The sequence below is a fragment of the Trichomycterus rosablanca genome, chromosome 15 (genome assembly GCF_030014385.1).
Source record: "Trichomycterus rosablanca isolate fTriRos1 chromosome 15, fTriRos1.hap1, whole genome shotgun sequence".
Taxonomy (NCBI): domain Eukaryota; kingdom Metazoa; phylum Chordata; class Actinopteri; order Siluriformes; family Trichomycteridae; genus Trichomycterus; species Trichomycterus rosablanca.
The window spans coordinates 12,587,180-12,609,934 of NC_086002.1; the positions used below are offsets into that span (position 1 = coordinate 12,587,180).

Sequence of the window (22,755 nt, forward strand, 5' to 3'; positions counted from 1 at the left end):
AAACTGTTGGCACAATTCTGGTTGGATCATTGACTACTACTTCATTGTATTTAGCAGATTTGAAGTTTAAACTAATAATATGTTTTTGGCACAGGTTTAATTTTTATTATCATGTACATATTCCCAATAAGAGTTTAGATCAGGACTTTAGCAAGTCTCAATTGTTGTCTGATTCACCCATTTCAGCACCAGTTTTAATGTGTGTTTTAAAAGACAACCCAAGTTCTTTCTGAAAGAACATTTGCCCAAATGGTAAGATGTGATCCAAGCACCACTGAAAAGTAGATTTGCCATGAATTAGAGTCTGAACACATAATGCTGACTACAGTCTACTAGCTTTATATTACCATAGGCATAGAGGCTACTGTGTTATAAAGAATTTCCTCCTGTATCCCAAATCTTCAAGGAAGTTTGTTGCTTAGCCTTATTTATGTGCAGAAGTCATTAGCTATAAATACAGTCTTACAGAAATCTACACCTAAATTTGCTGTCTGTAACATTTCAACCAGTGAATTTTAGAAACCACACATTTTATGAAAGTATTCAAAAAAACAAAACAAAACATGTAGGTTGTCAAGACATGCTGTTTACAAGTGTATGAAAACTACACTTTAACTATGTTGAGTTTTCTAATGCATGAGGTTTCAGTCATGACATGCTAGCCAGAATTTACAGTTCATTCTGAATTTTGATGTTCTAATTATTACACGGCAGAAATGTTTGTCATCTAATCAAAGTCATTAATTAGCATCCCTCAATAAGTACATGTGTAGTTTTTTGTTTATGAACTGAACTTTTGTTTGAACTGTCCTGTCTAATGTAATGGTCAAATCATTATGAATGAAATTAATTAACTCACATGTTCTTGCATTTGTTTGTAAGATGTATAAAGTGCTTAATTTTTTCCTGTCTATATTGCTGTGTTTGTACAGGAGATGATGTTCTGGGAATTAGTATTATAGGAATGGGCGTTGGCGCCGACCAAGGCCTGGAGAAACTTGGTATTTTTGTCAAAACCATCACAGACAATGGAGCAGCTCAACGTGATGACCGGTGAGAACATTAAAATAAGTGCAAAATAAATTAAGTCTTGGCCATTTGACAGTATTTTTGCTAATCCATGTGTTTAGCTTAATGTATAGACAGGTTGTAATATTAAAAATAATAATAATAATAAATTATAATTGGTGTTGTCATTAATTGTCATTGGGCTATTGTAGGTTATTAAACCCCATGCTTTAGGTGAATAAAACTTAAAAACACTACTGAACAATCTAAAAAAACTTAAAGTGAAAGTGAAAAACTTAAACTGAAAGTTTTAAAATATGACAAATTTACTGTTTGACTCTTTCACACACTAATGAAAGTGAAATACAAATTTAGCAAACAAAGTTTCCCATTTTAATCACTTTGTCCCATGAACACAATGAGAAGAGAAAATACAATTATTTATGTGCCGATTTGAACATGTACATTTATTATTGTGTGTGGTATATTCTTCAGTATTCAAGTAAACGATCAGATAGTGGAGGTAGACGGAATCAGTTTGGTCGGAGTCACCCAACTGTTTGCTGCTACAGTACTGAAGAACACCAGAGGACTCGTCCAGTAAGAACACTCATAAACACGATCAACATGGCTAATAGGTTAAACATTTACATGCAAGGAATTCTGGGCAAGGCCCATTTTATTGCTGGTTATGAGTTGAAGGGTACTGTAAATGGAAATTATTAAACAATGGCTGTGCAGTGTAGCCTCTTGCCTGCAGTGTTTGGTGGTCATAGATCACAGGGTGTGCTCATGTTTACTCACTATCAGTACGCTGAACGATCGGTTACTCATTTATCAGAGCAGTCAGAAGAGTATGACATATTTTAGACTGGTAAAAGATTCATTGTAATATACCTGTATAGGAAAGTATTACTGCACAACATCTAGATATGCACTACATGGCCAAAAGTGTATACAAATAAAACAAAGTCACTATAGAACATTGCCGTTATGATAGATCACACTAAAGAAGGCAATGACTTCTTTATGCCACTAACAATCCCCACTCAACTGTAACTGTGTTCCCACAATGCCATGTTCTCACATCACAGTAACATCTCATCTGCGAAACAATCATAATAGGTCAGATTTAAACTTTATTTGGAAGGAACTTTCTGACAAAAGCAGGTTATATGAAGCTTTATTGATTGGTTTTTCATGTCCAAGTAGCTATACAAGCAGAAGACGACCTTAAGGAATGCATGGGCCCTCGTGGTGTTTGGCATCTCTTTGGCATGACTTTTAACTTCTAGTAAACGGCAATCTTAATGCTTTCACATACATTCACTTTCCAAAAAGTTGTTTGCTTCAAACTCTCTGTCAACTGTAATGTAAATATTTTGATTGTGGTACTTCACTGACTCTGTTTAGTATATTTTTATCTTAAGTATACATGAGATGATTAAATGCCTAACATACCATTGTTTGATGTTATATACAGGTCTGAAATATTAACCTGCCTTCTGTGTCCAACTGCAGGTTCCTTATTGGTCGGGAAAAGCCTGGGGTGGATAGTGAAGTAGCTCGACTAATCAGTGAGACTTTGGCGCAAGAGAAGGGTTCTCTCAAACAGAACCAACAAGATGGTCACACAACCCTAAACCTAAAACAAGAGGAGGGAGAGGAAATCCTTCAGACTGAAGAAGCTCATCCTAAAAAACAAATATCCCCAATCCAGAATCACCATCAGGAGCTACTGTCAGGAGGAACAAACAGCAAAAGCACTATGCAAAAGGTGAGAAACAAATATGGTTCTCTAATAAATTATGGTTTTAACAACAAAGAGATGATGTGGGGGGAGAATATTTATTAATATAAAAAACTTACAGGAAATGAAATAATTAATATTGATCTGTACATAACTGTACGTTACTTAACCATTTTGTTCTCTGTATGCTGTAATTCAGGATAGAGGAACTCTAATGGAAGGGAGAGTGCTAGAGAACGAAGAGAACACAAGCTTCGACTTAACACATGAAGTGTTTGCACAGTTGAAAAATCAAGGATTCGATCTTCCACAAGACACGACTCGCAGCATGCTGGACCAAAGTTTTAGAGAGGTATTATCCAGAAATCGGTTCTCCAGCAGCATGAGACTAGCCTCTTTTTTATGTTGTTTTATCTCTAACCCTGTTAAGTTTTTCTTACAGCTCCAAATAAAGCACAGTGCAACTCTAGCAGAGCTACAACTGATGAAAGAAAAGGTAGATTACTTTTTTTACGTTCACTGTCCTGTCCATTGTGTCAATATGTAACTGTGACGGTGCATCTATGTTTGTGTTTGTGTAGCTGCGAGTTTGCGAGGCAGATCGTTCAGCCTGGGAGACTCGAGGTGCAGCTCTGGAGGAAAGTGTCAATGAGAGCAGAGAGCGAGTAGAGAAGCTGGAAAAAAACTGGCTTGAAGCTCAATCTCTTTGTAAAATCATCAACCAGAGACTGAATGAAGCTCAGAGTCAACATGAGTCCCTGCAGGTTAAATATGACAATGCTAATGTGCTCCTGCAAGAACACAGGCAACGGTAAATTTCCACATACATTTACATAATTAAAATCATTCCACATAACTATGCCCTTTTATGTAAATGTGGGTAAAGTATTGCATTTGGGTTATTTCACATTTGTGAATGTAGATCAACTAGTTTTTGTTTTTCAAGAAATGTTTAAACAAATTAGAAAATTAAATACATTTTAATTTTGTTTAACTTCATGAATTGTATCTTACAATACAATACAATACAATACAGAAATAGTTAAGATGTTACCCTACTTTAAGGATCAGTTCTGACAGCTGTATAATTTTTCATCAGATGTTAATTTGGTTTGTTACTTTGCATGCTAGTGCAGTGTAATAATAGTTTTAAGTTTTTAGATGTAGTAACACCACAGAGAGCTTTAGTCTCTAATAATGTAAAAACATTAAAGTGAGCTTTATGACAATGTGGTAACACCATGGAGCTGATGTGTTTACGTGGTAACATCATACATAGCTTTAATGTGTGTTAATGTGGTAACACCACAGCGAGTTTGTCATAACACCTTAAATAGCTTTAATGTATGTTTATGTGGTAACATCATACATAGCTTTAATGTGTATTAATGTGGTAACACCACAGCGAGTTTATGTCATAGTCCATAAATAACTTTAATGTTTGTTTATGTGGTAGCACCAAAAATAACTTTATTGTGTGTTTGTGGTAACACTATAAATAGCTTTAATGTATGTTTACGTGGTAACATCATACATAGCTTTAATGTGTATTAATGTGGTTACACCACAGCGAGTTTGTCATAACACCTTAAATAGCTTTAATGTATGTTTATGTGGTAACATCATACATAGCTTTAATGTGTATTAATGTGGTTACACCACAGCAAGTTTGTCATAACACCTTAAATAGCTTTAATGTATGTTTACGTGGTAACATCATACATAGCTTTAATGTGTATTAATGTGGTTACACCACAGAGAGTTTGTCATAACACCTTAAATAGCTTTAATGTTTGTTTATGTGGTAACACTACAGATAGCTTTAATTGTGTTCATGTGGTAGCATCTTAAATAGCATTAATGTGTGTTTATCTGGTATGTATGTTTACGTGGTAACATCATACATAGCTTTAATGTGTGTTATACGTGGTAGCACCATTTATACCTTTAATTATGTGTTCGCATAAATAGCTTTAATTGTGTTTATGTGGTAACACCATAAATAGCTTTAATGTGTGTTATACGTGGTAGCACCATAAATACCTGTAATTATGTGTTCATGTGGTAGCACCTTAAATAGCTTTAATGTGTACATTATACATAGATTTAATTGTGTGTTTGTGGTAACACTATTAATAGCTTTAATTGTGTGTTTATGTGGTAACACTATTAATAGCTTTAATTGTGTGTTTATGTGGTAACACTATTAATAGCTTTAATTGTGTGTTTATGTGGTAACACTTAATAGCTTTAATTGTGTGTTTATCTGGTAACACCATAAATAGCTTAATTGTGTGTTTGTGGTAACACTATTAATAGCTTTAATTGTGAGTTTATCTGGTAACACCATAAATAGTTTTAATGTAAGTTTACGTGGTAACATCATACATTGCTTTAATGTGTGTTATACATGGTAGCACCATTAATACCTTTAATTATGTGTTCACGTGAATAGCTTTAATTGTGTGTTTATGTGGTAACACCATAAATAGCTTTAATGTGTGTTATACGTGGTAGCACCATAAATACCTTTAATTATGTGTTCATGTGGTAGCACCTTAAATAGCTTTAATGTGTACATTATACATAGATTTTATTGTGTGTTTATGTGGTAACACTATTAATAGCTTTAATTGTGTTTGTCATAACACCATAAATAACTTTAATAGTGTGTTTGTGTGGTAACACTATAATTAGCTTTAATTGTGTGTTTGTGGTAACACTATAAATAGCTTAAAGTTTGTATATGTGTAACACTATAAATAGCTTTAATAGTGTGTTTATGTGGTAACACTATAATTAGCTTTAATTGTGTGTTTATGTGGTAACACCATAAATAGCTTTAATAGTGTGTTCATGTGGTAGGTGTTATCTATTATTTAAAGATTTGCCTTTGTCTCCATCATCAAAAATCACATTAAACAGTCACATTAAACTTTATTCTTGTTTAACCTATTACGCCTTTTTGAATTCTCTGGGTGACTTAAACTGTGGAAAAGAGGATAAAGTGTTGGGATGAATAATGGATGTAAGTGTGAGTTTAACCGTGCTGTATTTGCAGAGAGGCTGAGTTTCTAAAGAGAGAGGAGGATTTAAAGAGACGTCTGAACGAGAGAGAAAGGGATAATAAGAAGAAACTGAAAAAGCTTTATGAACAGGTAAATGTGGTATACATAATGCTGCTATAAAATGTTTCTGTCAGCTTTAACTTCAACTCACACCACTGCACCACCATGTCTTTCCACTGTAAACATATTCACTTTATATCTTTTCTTTTTAGATCAGACTTTTGGAAAGCCGTGTGAATTCAGATCAGCTAGAGGAGTCATGCAGTCTTGCAGCAGACAGCCAGCCAAGCAGCCCTGCTTCAGAATCCTCAGATAGGAACGAAGCCTCAGATGATCTTCATGGTACTGCAAAAGCATACAGTAGTTTAGAACATGTTTTTAAACCTTCTAGTCCAGAATACTTGGCATCCTTGGTAAATACAGGAAAGGGAAGGGAAAAATACCATAAAATGTCTGTGTGTGGTTAATATGTATAAAATATTCCATTTTATTTGGCATATAAATTAAGTACAACTAATGTAAGAAATACAATTTAAAAAAATAAAATTTTAAAAGACATTTAAGAATGATTGGTGACCATACTGGGATCTTGATTTCATAATCATAAAACCAATTATTGTGATTGTGAGCTAATTATAAGTCCATGCTGCTTGGCAGAGGCAGTCAAATTGTCATTTGAAATATTCATGTACTTAATAGAAACCATGATACCAGTGGGAACAAGTTTTACTTATTTACCTGGGTCCAGTAGCATTTTTCAAACTTAGATGCTAGTGGTTGTGGTTAGATGGGGAAAAGGGCATGTGATTAGGCCATTTAACCATGAGTTGCTTTGCCAAGGGTACCAGTGCTTCTTAAATAAATCCATTATAATTTACTGTACCACTCCTCAGATGAAGACCTGGGTGAGGCAGTACCACGGACCGATCGTCTAGACTGCAGTGCTTACAGAGCCAAAGCTAGGTTGACCCAGGGAGTTCAGCGCAAGAGACCTTCCCGAAACAAACTGAGAGAGTCTGCTAAAAGCTCACACTCTTCTGTTCAACAACAGGTTAATGATATCTCTGAGAATTAATTTATACTTCTTGAATATCTTATACACCACTTTATAACTTTCCACTTCATTCATGTGCATTATCAAGTTTAACCCGTTTTGCTTGAAGTTATATTGCCATTGCTATTTTTGGAAGCTTCCAACAATAACCTGTTGTAACCTGTGGTGAGGTCCCTAATTGTGGTAGTTAAAAAAACATGAGTCAAAGAGGAGTGGGGTTACAGAGACCCCATGGTACCACAGCAGGGTTAAGGGTTTTATACTTTTTCTATACAAAATATACACCGATCAACCATAACATTAAAACCACCTCTTTGTTTCTGCACTCACTGTCCATTTTATCAGCTCCACTTACCATATAGAAGCACTTTGTAGTTCTACAATTACCACATTCTCTGCATACTTTTTTACCTGCTTTTACCCTGTTCTTCAATGGTCAGAACCCCCACAGGACCACCATAGAGCAGGTATTATTTTGGTGGTGGATCATTCTCAGCACTGCAGTGACACTTACATGGTGGTGGTGTGTTAGTGTGTGTTGTGCTGGTATGAGTGGATCAGACACAGCTTTTTAAATACTGTGTCCACTCACTGTCCACTCTATTAGACACTCCTACCTAGTTGGTCCACCTTGTAGATGTAAAGTCAGAGACGATCGCTCATCTATTGCTGCTGTTTGAGTTGGTCATCTTCTTGACCTTCATCAGTGCTCACAGGACGCTGCCCACGGGGCGCTGTTGGCTGGATATTTTTGCTTGGTGGACTATTCTCAGTCCAGCAGTGACAGTGAGGTGTTTAAAAATTCCATCAGCATTGCTGTCTTATCCATTCATACCAGCACAGCACACATTAACACACCACCACCGTGTCAGTGTCACTGCAGTGCTGAGAATGATCCACCACCCAAATAATACCTACTGTGTAGTGGTCCTGTGGGGGTCCTGACCATTGAAGAACAGCATGAAAGCATGCAGAGAAACAGATGGACTAGAGTCAGTAATTGTAGAGCTACAAAGTGCTTCTATATGGTCAGTGGAGCTGATAAAATGGACAACGAGTGTAGAAACAAGGAGGTGGTTTTAATGTTATGGCTGATCGGTGTACATACTATCATAAAAAAGTTCTTCTTAATTAGTTTGTATTCATATTTAGATCTTACTTTTAATGCACAGCAGTTTCCCAGCAAATATTTTGGAAATATGTTCTACAATTAGCAGTCAATGGTCAGCATTGTGAAGCATCAGTATTTTAGTTTAAAATCTTTTACAAACCCAATTTCTGGAAATATGAAGACATATGAAAAAGAAAAAGAAGATAGAAGATATACTTTATTTGTCATATATACGTATACAGTGTACAGTACAATGCAATGCAACAGTACAATGAAATTCTTTCTTCGCATATCCCAGCTTGTTTGGAAGCTGGGGTCAGAGCGCAGGGTCAACCATCGTACGGCACCCCTGGAGCAGAGAGGGTTAAGGGCCTTGCTCAAGGACCCAACAGTGGATGCTGTTATATGGGGGTAAACTTGACTTAAGATATATGAAATATTTATCCATTATTAAATGTAGCTTTTTATTTTTTTCCTTAGCGAGAAGATGGTGAGAGTAATGAAACTGACACTAACCAGAGACAGTCCTACCTAGAGAGTTTCTCCATACCTGTACCCACTCAACACTTTGGCTATGAGCAGCGCATAAGACCTGGAGGAGCAGATGATCTGTCCAGCTCTCCCTCTCTTCAGGGTCTTGCACCTCACGATGAAGGCAGCACCAGGTCGAGCCTATCACCTCCTAAAAATTCATCCACTCCTCACTCTCCCACATCCAGCCAGTCCTCCTCTGGCCTGCTGCACAATCTGCGCAACAGGAGGCACAAGAAAAAAGAAGGCAGCCAGAGCAGGCAGAAGAAAGGTGTTGTGTTACATTCATTTATGTAATTACACATACTGAAATGTTAGACACCGGGATGAGGTGATTTTTGCTTTCCTTGTTTATTTAATGTTTTTAATTGTCATACTGGTGACAAGCAAAGGTTATGGACACTATGGGGGCATAATATGTAGATACTCCATCTTAATAATGCATTAAGTTATTTAAGCTACACCCATAGTTAACAGAGGCATACACTGATCAGCCATAACATTAAAACCACCTCCTTGTTTCTACACTCACTGTCCACTTTATCAGCTCCACTTACCATATAGAACCACTTTGTAGTTCTGCAATTACTGACTGTAGTCCATCTATTTCTCTGCATGCTTTGTTAGCCCCCTTTCATGCTGTTCTTCAATGGTCAGGACTCCCAGGACCACTACAGAGTAGATATCATTCTCAGCACTGCAGTGACAGTGACATGGTGGAGGTGTGTTAGTGTGTGTTGTGCTGGTATTAGTGGATCAGACACAGCAGTGCTGCTGGAGTTTGTAAATACTGTGTCCACTCACTGTCCACTCTATTAGACACACCAACACCTAGTTGGTCCACCTTATAGATGTAAAGTCACAGCCGATCGCTTATCTACTGCTGCTGTTTGAGTTGGTCATCTTCAGTGGTCACAGCACGCCGCCCACGGGGAGCTGTTGGCTGGATGTTTTTGGTTGGCGGACTATTCTCAGTTCATCAGGGACAGTGAGGTGTTTAAAAACTCCATAAGCGCTGCTGTATCTGATTCACTCATACCAGCACAACACACACTAACACACCACCACCATGTCAGTGTCACTGCAGTGATGAGAGTGATCCACCACCCAAATAATACCTACCTACTCTGTAGTGGTCCTGTGGGGGTCCTGAACATTGAAGAACAGCATGGAAGGGGGGCTAACAAAGCATGCAGAGAATCTGATGGACTATAGTCAGCAATTGTAGAACTACAAAGTGCTTCTATATGGTAAGTGGAGCTGATAAAATGGACAGTGAGTGTAGAAACAAGGAGGTGGTTTTAATGTTATGGTTTATCGGTGTGTAATTAACCCTGCTCTGATACCATAAAAAAAATTATTTTGACAGTACCACAGGGTCAATCTGACGTACTATATAACCAAATAAAACACTGTTTATTACAATATTTTGTATTTCTCCAAATAATATTATACGACAAACGTTTGTAAAAATACAGAGGCGTTTTTGTCTTAGGAACTTTCAAATAGCCTATATAGAGGCAATACAGAAAATTTATTAAAACATTTAAATAGTATTGCACAACACTTCATGTGTGAGTTTCTGGTTATTTTACATCACTGTTGGCTAAACCTTTACTGCTGGCATTGGTTGCACAACCATTTGCTGTGTTTTTCGCCGACAAACTTACTGCACATATTACTGGTAAATTTAGTTTTCCTGTCACCTAAATACGGCAGAATGTCTTTGTGCCACAATCCCTGTCGTTTCGCCATTGTGTTACGCTGCGCACGTCACAGAACCTCAAAATAACAGAAAAATACCTATATTACATAAAAGGTACTATGGGGCCATTTGACCCTAAATGGAAATAAACAAATAAAAAGGCCTTATGAAAAAATACATGAAAAGGTGAGGTCCCTAATTGTGATAGCTAAAAGAAAACATGAGTCAAAGAGGAGTGGGGTTACATAGACCCCATGGTAACACAGCAGGGTTAAGCTCACAGCCATTCCAATCTTTCTTGTAATTTGTTGGCAGCAGAATGGGCTTTACTTAAGGCTGATTGGTGTAGGAAGATTAAAGGTCCGCAACTGTTTTTGATGTAACATACAATGACAATTTTTAGAATAGTGGTTTTATAAATCTTTTGAGTAGAACTCAAATAATAATCTTTCCTCTTTTTTGTATCGAAGTGTCCCTATGTTAATTGCAAACATTTTAGTGTAACTTCATCAGACTGCACAGAACTAAAATCTTCTTCTTTTTTTTGGCCTTTATCCTGTTTGGTTGCGGGGTCGGCTCTTCGGCGGATCATGATCCGTGCATCGATTTGGCACAATTTTTACGCCGGATGCCCTTCCAGACACAACCCTCTCTTTTTTTATCCGGGCTTGGGACTGGCACTACAATGCACTGGTTTGTGCATCTATAGGACAATTGAGTGTTTCCAATTAGCCTGGTGGCATGTTTTTGGACTGTGGGAGGAAACCGGAGTACCCGGAAGAAACCCTCGGGGGGAGAACATGCAAACTCCGCACAGAAAGGACCCGGACCGCCCCACCTGGGGATCGAACCCAGGACCTTCTTGTTGTGAGGCGACAGTGCTACCCACTAAGCCACCGTGCCGCCCACTGCACAGAACTAAAATAATGAAGTATATTTAACTGTAACTGTTCTTATTACAGATGAGGAAAGTGACAGTTCAGCAACAAGAACATCTAAAAGAAGATTTCCAGATTTTGGGTAATGCCTGATATAATTTAATTTTTACACAATAATCACTTTGGATGAATATAGACATATAGATAGTAATTAAATAGAGAAAACTAGGCATAAGGGATTCCCTGGAGACCCAAGAGCCTTAATATTAATCATAATATTGGAGTTCTGTGTCTAATGATTGCCAGAATATGGTGTAGCATCATCAAGCTTACAAGATCCAGCCCTAAATAGGTCAAATGGTCCATAGTAGCAGGGGAAAACCAGAAAGTATCACAGACATTAGTGGTGTCTTAGTACTTCAGTGCCCACCTACTTTCACTTTTAGGAAAGCAAAGGGTTTGCATGTGAGTACAGAAACAGCCCAATATTAGCCATAATATTGCAGTTTAGTCTCTAATGATTGCCAGAATATGGTGTAGCATCATCAAGCCCACCAAACCCAGCCCTAATTAGGTAAAATTGTCCACAGTAGCGAGGGAAAACAGAAAATATCACAGACATTATGGGATTCTTAGGACATCAGTGCCCACCTACTTTACTTTGAGGAAAACAAAGTGTTTGCATGAGAGACAGAAACAGCCCAAAACCTCACAAAATTAAATGACGTTTTGACTCTATGTCCATGGTGCTTGCCTTTTAGAAATAAATTTAGAATTTAGAAATAAAAAGCTTACGGCTTCAAAAGTAAATAAAACTTTGCCTACGGGGCTCAATATTTGCATAACTTTGCATAATAATTTGTTTGATCGTTAGTGGTTTTATGTAGTTATATTATTTTTAATGCTGATGGAAGTCTTTGATGTGAAATGTTTAAGAACCATTGTTTCTGATACATACATACAGACCTTTTTCAATGAGAAATTATATTTATTGGTTTTCTATCCGTATTGTGCAGGGGGCTTCGTAAGTCCGGTCGAAAGTGCCGACAGCAAGAGAAGGAAACACAGCGAGGCTCTGTAGGGAGCAGGTACTAAAACATTATGTATATTATATATTATTATACATGTATTTGAATAATATGTATAATCTCAAAAATGACAATCCACTGTATACATTTATTTTTTCCACTCGATATAGTCATATCCAATCACTATCTCTACTACTGGAAACTTCATCAAATTCTGACCAAGGAGGGCCATAACTAACTTAGGCCCCCTCTGACTCATGCTGCAGCTGACCGCTTCATTTTTTATATGGGGTTCCATATAGCGCACGGAGAGTAACGCCCCGAAAATTATTAACACTTGTAAATAATAAGTTAAATAAGATTTTGTAGATAACAGCTTCATTTTACCCTAAAATTATTACTTAAATTAAAGTAAATTAAACATTAAAGTTTAAAATTAAGGTTACCTAAAACTATTTTTGAACAACCATAACCTTAACTCTAACCCCAACCACACACATTTAGAAATTCCTATGAATAAACCTTTGGGCTGTGTCATGATTTACAACTAAACATAATTTTGATATGTAGTGTTTGAAAAGTGTATTCTGTAAATGCAACATACATTTCAGACAATCATGTCTGCGTAGGCACCCGACTGACCAATAGCACTGCTGAGATCCGTGTTCATGGGCAAGCGTATTTTACTGTTGCACCACTCCAACACCACAACAGTTGCACCACTGTTGCACCACTTAATAAAGTCCTTTACATGAACACATTGTATATTTGGCCTTTCGCTGCAAATACATAATTGTAAAATTGTTATTTATTTGCTGCATTAATACAGTGTATTTGTGCAATAAATTGTTTGTTTGCTGTAGAGGTTGTGTTGACATTTTTACCCAGAAAAGCATCAAAATATGGAATTCAAACAAAAGTGCATACGGCTGGAATTATTGTGCTGCATTAGCACATTTTGTGTTAGGTATTTTGATTGCATATTATTTATGCATCTACCTAACACACAATGTGCTAATGCAGCACAATAATAAGAATATTTGAATATCGGTGGCTCAGTGGGTAGCACTGTCGCCTCACAGCAAGAAGCTCCTGGATTTGATCCCCAGGTGGGGGCGGTCTGGGTCCTTTCTGTTTGGAGTTTGCATGTTCTCACAGTGTCTGTGTGGATTTCCTTGGGGTGCTCAAGTTTCCACCCCACAGTCCAAAGACATGCAACTGCGGTGAATTGGAGATACAAAATTGTTCATGATTGTGCTTGACATTAAACTTGTGAACTGACGAATCTTGTGTAATGAATAACTACCGTTTCTGTCATGAATGTAACCAAAGTGTGTAAAACATGATGTTAAAATCCTGATAAACAAATAAATATGTGAATAAAACATGGAATTTGGCCAGGCTTTGCTCAGAATTAGAAGGTTAGAAGATGAATTAGCAATTATTTTATTTTCCAGAGACCTGCTGGATGAGTCTAGTGGAAACGTCTCTCCTGCTGATTCAGTCTCCTCTATCCCATCCTGCATGCCTTTCTCCTGGTTTGGAGACAGAGAGAGATCCAGAGAAAGAGAGCGAGAGAGGGGGCAGTCATTATCTAGCTACAGCCTTCCACACAGTCCAACAGAGGGGGACTCCCAGGATAGAAGAAATAAGGTGAGAGAGAGGAAAAAGTGCAAATTACTATACACATGGTTTTAATGTCAAGTTTAGGCCAGGTTATAATATAAAACATTGCATTTGCATTCCTAATATCCCCTTGGTCACTATTTTGGAGCGACTAGAATAAAAGCTCGTAATTCCTTCCTTAATTGTTGAATTCAAATCCAGCTGTTGTTCATTCTGACTTTAGTTATACTATAAGACTGTGTATCAGGTGTGTGTTTGTGTGTCTGGGCTACTGCAGTTCTTATCTATGTCAGATGAGTTTAATGCCAGCAGCCCTCGTTCCGCCCTGGCATCTTTATTGAGGGAACCTCATGCTCGAGGATGCTCCCACAAGACCATTTTCTCCTCCCATGAGGTGAGTGACCACTATGGTCACATAGTGTTGTAGCATGACCTAAGATAAACAGTGGATTCAGACAGTTTTTAGACCACTAGACTTTTTTTGCACACTTTGTGATATGGATTTGATTTTAAATTGATGTGGTCGCCATTTTCATCCATCATCTACATTTAAGCATTTAATGACAAAGTAATAACATGTAGTTAGAGGTTTGTTTTTTTATTAAGACTTAAAACTGAAAGTTCATTCACTAAAGCCCTGTTTGACAGCTTTACGTCATCAAGGACGTCTCTACAAGCTTTGTACATCTAGATTTGGACACTAGACCCAAATCTTTGATTCAGTCTCCTCCTTATGGCAGATCAAGTTTAAGTCTGTGCTTTGGCTGGGTCATTCAACGATGTTTAGAAATGTGCACTAAACCCACTCCAGTGTGCTTTTGGTTATTGAAGGAGGCCTTCTTTAAGAAACTTCCAGTATTTGGCTGCATTCATATATCCCAAAATTCTTACCAGTATCCCTGTCCCTGCCACTGAGAAGCACCCCCATAGTATGTTCCTGCCACTGCCATGTTTCACTGTAGACATGGTATTAACCAGATGATGTGCTTTACCTTTTTTTCGTCATAGTGTCTGCTGTTCCACCCAAAAAGTTCAACTTTTATTTAATCAGACCAGAAAAGTTGTATACTTTTTAATCAACAGTGGTCTGAGAGTCACAGACAGTTTCATTCACTTCATGGCTTTATGGTGAATTGTGAGCCCTTATATAACTGGTTGTGTGGTTTTCTAAACTCTTCCAAACTCTTCCAAACTCTTCCAGTCAATTCAGTTTGCAACAAGTGGACTTGAATACACATTGCATGAATAATTCAAGCAAACAGGATGCAAGTGACCACAATATAAAGTGCCAAAGCAAAGTGTTTAAATTTTTGTCATTAAGTGATTTTAGGTTTTGCCTCAAAAATGTATTCACTTCATCATGATGGGTGATTATGTGTAGAATTATGGGTAAAACCAAATTTACAACAAATCTACAAAGTGCACAAAAAGGGGTATGATTAATGTCTGAATCCTCTATATTTATATAATTATAAATAAATAATTAATCTTTATATTTATATATAGATACTTGCTGTGTATTAGAATTGTATTTAAACTTAAAAAGGTGCATTTATTTGTTTTGTGAGATGGGTGTAAGACACACAACTACTCAACACTTGACATTTAAGAAATTATAACCATGATTGCACCTTTTACCCAGTAGAAAGATCCTGCCTTGGGTAGCGTAAAAAAGTGAAAGTGTAAGACACACAAAAAATGTTTGAGTTGTTCTATAATCTATAATATTACACCTTGATCTTTCTCACTTTCAAGCTTGTGCTCTGGCCTCATTTTTAAACATGCTCTAGATTTAGCTTGTCCTCAAAACTTGCAGTAACATGACTGCTGTATTTACTTAACTCAAACATACTGGGACAGTTATAAAACTCTCCTGTAAAGAATGTGGTAAAGAGAAATTGTATATAACTGTTTTCATTTTATGTACTAAATAAATGTTTTTTACTGAAACAGAGTTAATTTTTATTGTCATTTTAGAAATATTTAAAATGTTAGTATTGGCATAGGTAGTGAAATTAGTTGGTATCACATGCTCTGACATCTGGGGTTTATAAAGCACAAATAGTTGATCAGTGCACTACTGTTGGCTTAATATTTTTGACTGGAGTAAAATTCTCCTTTCAACATTACTATTAATGTGTTTGAAAGCCACAACAATACTGCTGCCCCTGATACATTTACACAAGCCCTGCACACAATGCCATATTATTATTATATAAGTGTTACTGCAGTACCAAGAATAATTCACCATCTAAACCATACAGTGGTGCTTGAAAGTTTGTGAACCCTTTAGAATTTTCTATATTTCTGCATAAATATGACCTAAAACATCATCAGATATTCACACAAGTCCTAAAAGTAGATAAAGAGAACCCAGTTAAACAAATGAGACAAAAATATTATACTTGGAAAACCCACCAGCATCCCAGAGTTGAAGCTGTTCTGTACGGAGGAATGGGCTAAAATTCCTCCAAGCCGGTGTGCAGGACTGATCAACAGTTACTGGAAACGTTTAGTTGCAGTTATTGCTGCAAAGGGGGGGGGGTCACATACTTTTGCCACTCACAAATATGTAATATTGGATCATTTTCCTCAATAAATAAATGACCAAGTACAATATGTTTGTCTCATTTGTTTAACTGGGTTCTCTTTATCTACTTTTAGGACTGTGAAAATCTGATGATGTTTTAGGTCATTTTTATGCAGAAATATAGAAAATTCTAAAGGGTTCACAAACTTTCAAGCACCACTGTATCTGGTTAATTGGGGCACTATGGTGGTTTTATGGAGGGAAGTGACATGAGCATCAGATGTGTCAAAGGTCAGAAATTTTGAGAGTGCATCTAAATGGTAGGTGTAGCTTGAAAATGGCTAATGAATGTACCGTCAGGTTAGGTTGACCTAATAAAAGTGCCGGTGATTGCGTGGATTGAAATCAAAGTCCAAAGAGATTTCCAAATAAAAGATCAGCTTCAACACATTTGAGCAAAATTTAATTAGATGAAACATAATACTGCAGTCTTTTATTATTTTAAGAGTGGGTTATAATATCTTAATTAAAGACATAAATGCTGACATTCTTTTTAAATAGTGCATCGGTGCAGCAGCTCATGTGGGTGTTGCACTACAGGATGGGTCCTCGGGGCCAAGGTTTAAACCTTGCTTTCTATTACTGTGAGAAATTTTGCATGTGTTCCTCATGTTCATGTTTGCCTTCTAACAAATAAATGCATGATAGTTTGTTATATGTTTGTGTGCTTGTGCTTCAAGTACTTTATTATTTTTTAGACCCTCAACAACGAGTCTTCTCCTGTCCCAAAGCAGCACTTGTGGCAGAATCGTCCACTTTCAGAGTGGACCAATCAACAGGTGTGTCACTGGTTAATGGGCATGAACATGGAACAGTACATAGTGGAGTTTACAGCAAAAGGCATTGATGGCAAAAGGCTAATAGATTTGGACAGCAGTAAACTTAAGGTAAGGCTTCTACTTTACTTATTTTCCCTTAATGTAGGTGATGGTTATGATGGTTATGATTAGTTTTGCTCTGCAACTCATGTAGCTTAAAGATATATGAAGTCAACAATTGCCAAGGTGTGAACATATTCATGCTTATGCTGACACTAAATAACACACTGTGCATAATAGAATAGAATAACAAAGTATGTAATTGAGGTAAAAGAAGAATCAACATCTTAAAGCTTAAATCAATGTCATCTATAAAGGTTTTGGAATCACATCATATTCAGATAGACACAAGTAGTTGTTTTGGGGAAACAAGACAAAATTGTACATTTAAGATTGTTGAAATTATCTATTTGCATGTTCTCCCCATGTCTGCATGGGTTTCCTCCGGGAGTTACAGTTTCCTCCAACAGTCCAAAAACATGCAGTCAGCACTGAATTGCCCTATAGGTGTGTGTGTGTGTGTGTGTGTGTGCGCGTGTGTGCCGTGTGATGGACTGGCAACCCCGTCCCATTGAAAAGCTGGGACCCCCCCTAATTGAATAAGCCGTTAAGAAAGGAAAGTGAATGAGTGAGTGACCTTATCTCATCCTAGTATATTGCAGTTATATATTTAGCACATACTTATTTTTTTAAAGGTATTTAACTTTTTATTTAATTCAGTAATGGGTAATTTTCATGGCTTTATGGTGAATTGTGAGCCCTTATATAACTGGTTGTGTGGTTTTCCAAACTCTTCCAGTCAATTCAGTTTGCAACAAGTGGACTTGAATACACATTGCATGAATAATTAAAGCAAACAGGATGCAAGTGACCACATCAAATTTACCTGGGTCTGGTTTGGATTTTCACTGTAATATGGCATATTTGGTGCTGCTTGCTGGGTGGAAGAAATTATTATTGGAGCAGCACTGTAACTTTGGCTTCCAGTTTGTGTATAGAAAGGGCAATATAACACCCATAACTAAAGCAGGTGGATCCTTTCAGTAATGTTGCATGAGCTAGAGGTTGAAAAATAGGTAAAGCACATATTGGTCCTTTTTTTGTTATGATAAAAATTGGAAAGAGTGACCCTATTCATTTCATATGTTTTTTGTTTAGTGGTACATTATATTCTGTATGGTCCAAGAGTGTTGGCAGCTTTGTTTAATAGACACATTTCTTTTGTTGTTTTGTAAGAGCCAGTGACTTACTCTATAGGGTTATGCCACTATTTTAGAAATTATTATTCAGTAAAGGCACCAACAGGCTTTGAATAAAAAAAAGTGAAAGAGGAATCACTAATTAATTACTAACAATATAACTGTAATAAAACACAAAACACTCAGATATTACTTTAATTAATTCTCACAAAATCTGTCCTATCAAAAATGCTGTTGATCTTCAGTACAAATTTATAGGGGAAAACTTCTGGTACCACCGAGTTTTACATAGATATCTGTCCATGTTTGACCAGCTGAAGGCTTTTCTCTAGTGTAGACCTCACTCCTACAGGTTAATCTTTGCTTGTTATGGGTGAAACCTATTTTTAAGAAAATGCAATTAAGGAACTTGATATTAGAAACTTTAAAATGAATCTTTGTCAATGTGAATAATCCTTTATGTAGTTTACACAATATTAACCTGATTATGGTAATAGTGTCTTACTAGACACCTTTGGGTTACTTTAGTGTTATAAAATCTTTTATGTTTTAGTATTTGATACATTGAACTGTTTCTTAAAATGCAGGACGCAAAAATGTTTATTTTTGTTTAGGAGCTGGGCGTGTCGAGCCACCGAGATCGTTCCACCATTAAGAGAAAGCTAAAAGATATGAAGAAGACCCAAGAAAAGCTGGAAAAACAGCAAGTGAAGAAGGAGAAGGAGCTTGGACAGAGTGGTGGGAAGCCCAGTAAACTGGAATCTGCTTGCTAAATCAGGTACCAGTCTAAAGACACATATTGGTCTGGGAAACAACACGGACGACTCCATCAGGACTCCAGTGTGTCTGCACGAAATGGACGTGATAGGAGGATAAAATGCTTAAGTCAGACTTCATGAAATACTGACCAAGTGTCGAATAGTAGAGATTGTTTTTAATATGCTCTTTTATAGTTTTATACATTTGGACATTAGGACCCCAATCTATTCTGCTGCTGTTTAGAATCATTAATGGTGTAAATAAAAGGTTTTAGTTCACACTGTCAATACAAGGTTTACATTTTGTAATCAAACTAACACTAGCATTTACGTTGGAGCTACAACAGAGGGCAGCATTGCAAATAAAATGAACTGTAATGATTTATGCTTCGCTAGGCAAAGGTGCTTTAGAGAGCTTATTAAACTGATCTTCTGAAAGCCTGGACTGTTCTTAAGAGGCTTTGAGCTGTTTATTTAACAGGAGTGCAGCTAGTGATGTTACACGCATTGTCTTTTCAAGCAAAACGGAAACATGCTTCAACACAGACAGAGATTCTAACTTAGTCACACCGCAGTTGTTTCAATATTCAGTTGGCCAAATAACTAGCACACTCAAACACCATTAAATAAAAGTAAAGCTCTTATTGGACCAAATAGTTTGGATATTCACCTGTGCAAGTGCAGAAACACACAAAAGAAACACACTACTGCCTTAGATAAAAAAAATAAGTATGTCAACAATGATCTTGTTCCTATGTTGACAAGGTATTATATATAGAATAGGGTTTAATTTATAGCCTCAGGTTTTAAGACAACTGGAGAAGCAGGCTTATGGACCACACTTCCACTGTATTTTTTTCCTCTTGTTACTATGCATTTCTGCAGGCTGCAAGACCAGATTTTAATTTAGTAAACTGTGCTTCCACCAGACATGATTGTTTCAGATTCTATACAGTGCACATTTAACAAAATGAAACAGATCGAAAGTGACTTTAATACTTAGTAAAACACTATGCACTCTGTTCAAGCTAGCCAATCTTAAAACCAGCAAATTACTATCAGATAATAGTAGCATCACTTCTTCTAAAGACACTACTGAAAGAAATCTGATAATTGACTGACACACTGGCTCAGAATTGTTCAATTATTAGACTGTGGTACATGTGAACATCTTTATTGTGTAACTTTTTTTAGTGCTGAACAAAATGTTTGAACTGCCTCAATCCAAAGCCAGTATTTAATTGTTGAATACTTGTTTCAAAATAGTTGAATAAGTCTTTCAAGCACTTCTTTACAACCATTTCTGAGCTGGAATGCACAGTATTTTTTGGTTCATCTTTGAATCTAAGATCTTATATGTGGCGCTTATAACCATTAAGAGGAATGTAATCAGATCAGAAATTAGATTTAATATTTTCAGATGCTTTGTCAATCCTAGTGCACTGTGCACTTTAGCATAGCAAATCACATGCCTGTTTATTTTTTACTTTAAAGGAACAGTTGAGGGGGGCATAATTTATTTCCATTGCAAATGTAGTAGAGATGTGTTAAGTATTTTTCTCTCTTTAGTCTATGCCACTTAATTGAAAGCACTGGATGTTTTATAACAAATAATAGAATGTTTTTTGTAACAAAATTGTTAGCATTGTTTGCCTTATAGATTTAGTGCAGAACTGAAAAAATGCTACCACCAAACATGTTCTGCCTCCTTAACTACATTTGCTGTGAGAAAATTATATGCATTTATTTTTCTGGGGTTCTGTTTCCCAGTTGTTCTTTTAAACATATCTGTAGCAGTTAATGTCTGTGTGAAGCACACATGTTATCTAAGTATTTTAATACGTACACTGAGTTTCTCTTAAGTGTGCACTTTTAAGTGTGCATCTCAGTTTCACTACTGTATATGGATTTTTTTTATTAACATTTTAAAAATATATATTTGTACATAATATTTCCACAAAGCACTGCTGTAAATGGAATTGTGATGTCATTTTTGTTGCAAATGGTTTTACATGTCTAATAATAAAGGTATTTTACATAAACTGCTTTGCATTAACATTTTTCATCTGTGTTTTTCTAGTGCTGCAGCAATGGTTTAACAAGAAGTTATTTTATTTTACACCTGGCCTAATGTTTAAAGCCGTTGTATAAAGATTTGTGCATTTTTTGGGGGCGTTTGTTGTATACAACCACATCTCTTACTTACTACATACTTGCATAATACATTGAAGAATATGAAAGGTGTTAGATTACATTTAAGATTAGTTTTTCTTAAATGATTGCTTTTGTTTAAGTTTTTAAAAAATTAACTGCAACGGTCCTTAAAGCGTGTTACATCCTTATTGTCTTCAAAGTCTAAAGTAAGATCTCCCAATGGCTAGATTTATACCTGAGTGTAATACATGTGATCATGAATTTAAAATAGGGCTGTAGTTAATTGCGTAATTAATGCGATTAACTTGTTAACATTTTAATCGCGATAAAAAAATTAATCGAGATTAAAAATTTGAAATCAAATTTTAACTATTTTTATTGGGCTGTTTGTGACACATAAATACAGCAAGTTTTCCCACCTAGAAAGAATGGAGAGGCCTGTAATTTTTATCGTAGGGTACACTTCAACTGTGAGAGACTGAATCTAAAAAAAATCCATAAAATCACATTGTATCGCCGCTCAGGTGGCGCAGCGGTAGAAACACGTGCTGCAACCAGAGCTGGATGTCGAAAGAGCGTCGTTTCGAATCCAGCTCTGCCTTCACCGGTCGAAAGGCTGGGCGGCTATATGAACAACAAATTGGCCTGTTGTTCAGGTGGGGGGGCGGGACTTCAGACCGGAGGGGATACTCTCTCAGGAATGGGGCGGTGGCGCCCTCTGCTGGCTGGTTGGGGGCGCCTGCATGGAGACGGGAGGGGGTGCGGCGGAGTGTGTGATCCTCCGCGCACAGTACTCTGACGCGCTCCACTCGTCAAGTGTGGGTGATAAGACTGTCGATTGGCTGTGCACGTATCGGAGGAGGCGATCCTTCAGGTTTTGGGGCTGTCGCTGGGCAACATTGAGTTTCAGCTTCCTCCAAAGATTTTCTATTGGGTTCAGGTCTGGAGACTGGCTAGGCCACTCCAGGACCTTGAAATGCTTCTTATGGAGCCACTCCTTAGTTGCCCTGGCTGTGTGTTTCAGGTCATTGTCATGCTGGAAGACCCAGCCATGACCCATCTTCAATGCTCTTACTGAGAGAAGGAGGTTGTTGGCCAAAATCTCGCTATCCACGATTTTCCTGGCAACACTATAGGGGCTGCCATGACACCTCCTTATTTCCGTTTGCCGGTTTTTCGTTTCCGGGCGCATTAGATTTGCTGTAGTACTAACTACAACATTACTAAACTACTTTTGGTGAGGACTGCATGGTTCAAATATGCGCTCGGGCTCGACGTGTGCCGCTCTCGAGTGCCACAACAACTGAAAGAAATTGAAGCTGTTATTGGAAAGTTCATGCTTTAAACACCAGCGGATTCGTAAACACTGTCTGTGCCCTGCGCATTATGCGTTACAGTCCATAATAATATAATAATAATCATATTAATTATGTTAATAATATAATAATATTTATTAATTAAATAATAATAAAAAAAT

General features: G+C 37.0%; 1 protein-coding gene across 2 annotated transcripts in view; it reads left to right on the forward strand.

Annotated features, from left to right (window-relative positions):
- Positions 1-21,146, forward strand: part of ppp1r9alb (protein phosphatase 1 regulatory subunit 9A-like B) — a 37,002-nt gene extending 15,856 nt beyond the window's left edge. The window contains exons 4-19 of one of the 2 annotated variants that reach the window (XM_063009808.1): positions 933-1,053; positions 1,504-1,608; positions 2,530-2,785; positions 2,958-3,110; positions 3,201-3,254; positions 3,340-3,569; positions 5,820-5,916; positions 6,039-6,168; positions 6,720-6,877; positions 8,472-8,793; positions 11,190-11,247; positions 12,122-12,193; positions 13,591-13,786; positions 14,037-14,153; positions 17,048-17,236; positions 18,981-21,146. In XM_063009808.1, coding sequence (XP_062865878.1) covers positions 933-1,053; positions 1,504-1,608; positions 2,530-2,785; positions 2,958-3,110; positions 3,201-3,254; positions 3,340-3,569; positions 5,820-5,916; positions 6,039-6,168; positions 6,720-6,877; positions 8,472-8,793; positions 11,190-11,247; positions 12,122-12,193; positions 13,591-13,786; positions 14,037-14,153; positions 17,048-17,236; positions 18,981-19,139 — 2,417 coding nt within the window. In that variant the 3' untranslated portion in view covers positions 19,140-21,146. The remainder of the gene's footprint in view (positions 1-932; positions 1,054-1,503; positions 1,609-2,529; positions 2,786-2,957; positions 3,111-3,200; positions 3,255-3,339; positions 3,570-5,819; positions 5,917-6,038; positions 6,169-6,719; positions 6,878-8,471; positions 8,794-11,189; positions 11,248-12,121; positions 12,194-13,590; positions 13,787-14,036; positions 14,154-17,047; positions 17,237-18,980) is intronic. The other variant, XM_063009810.1, reaches the window with a different exon arrangement.
- Positions 21,147-22,755: the final 1,609 nt, after the last annotated feature.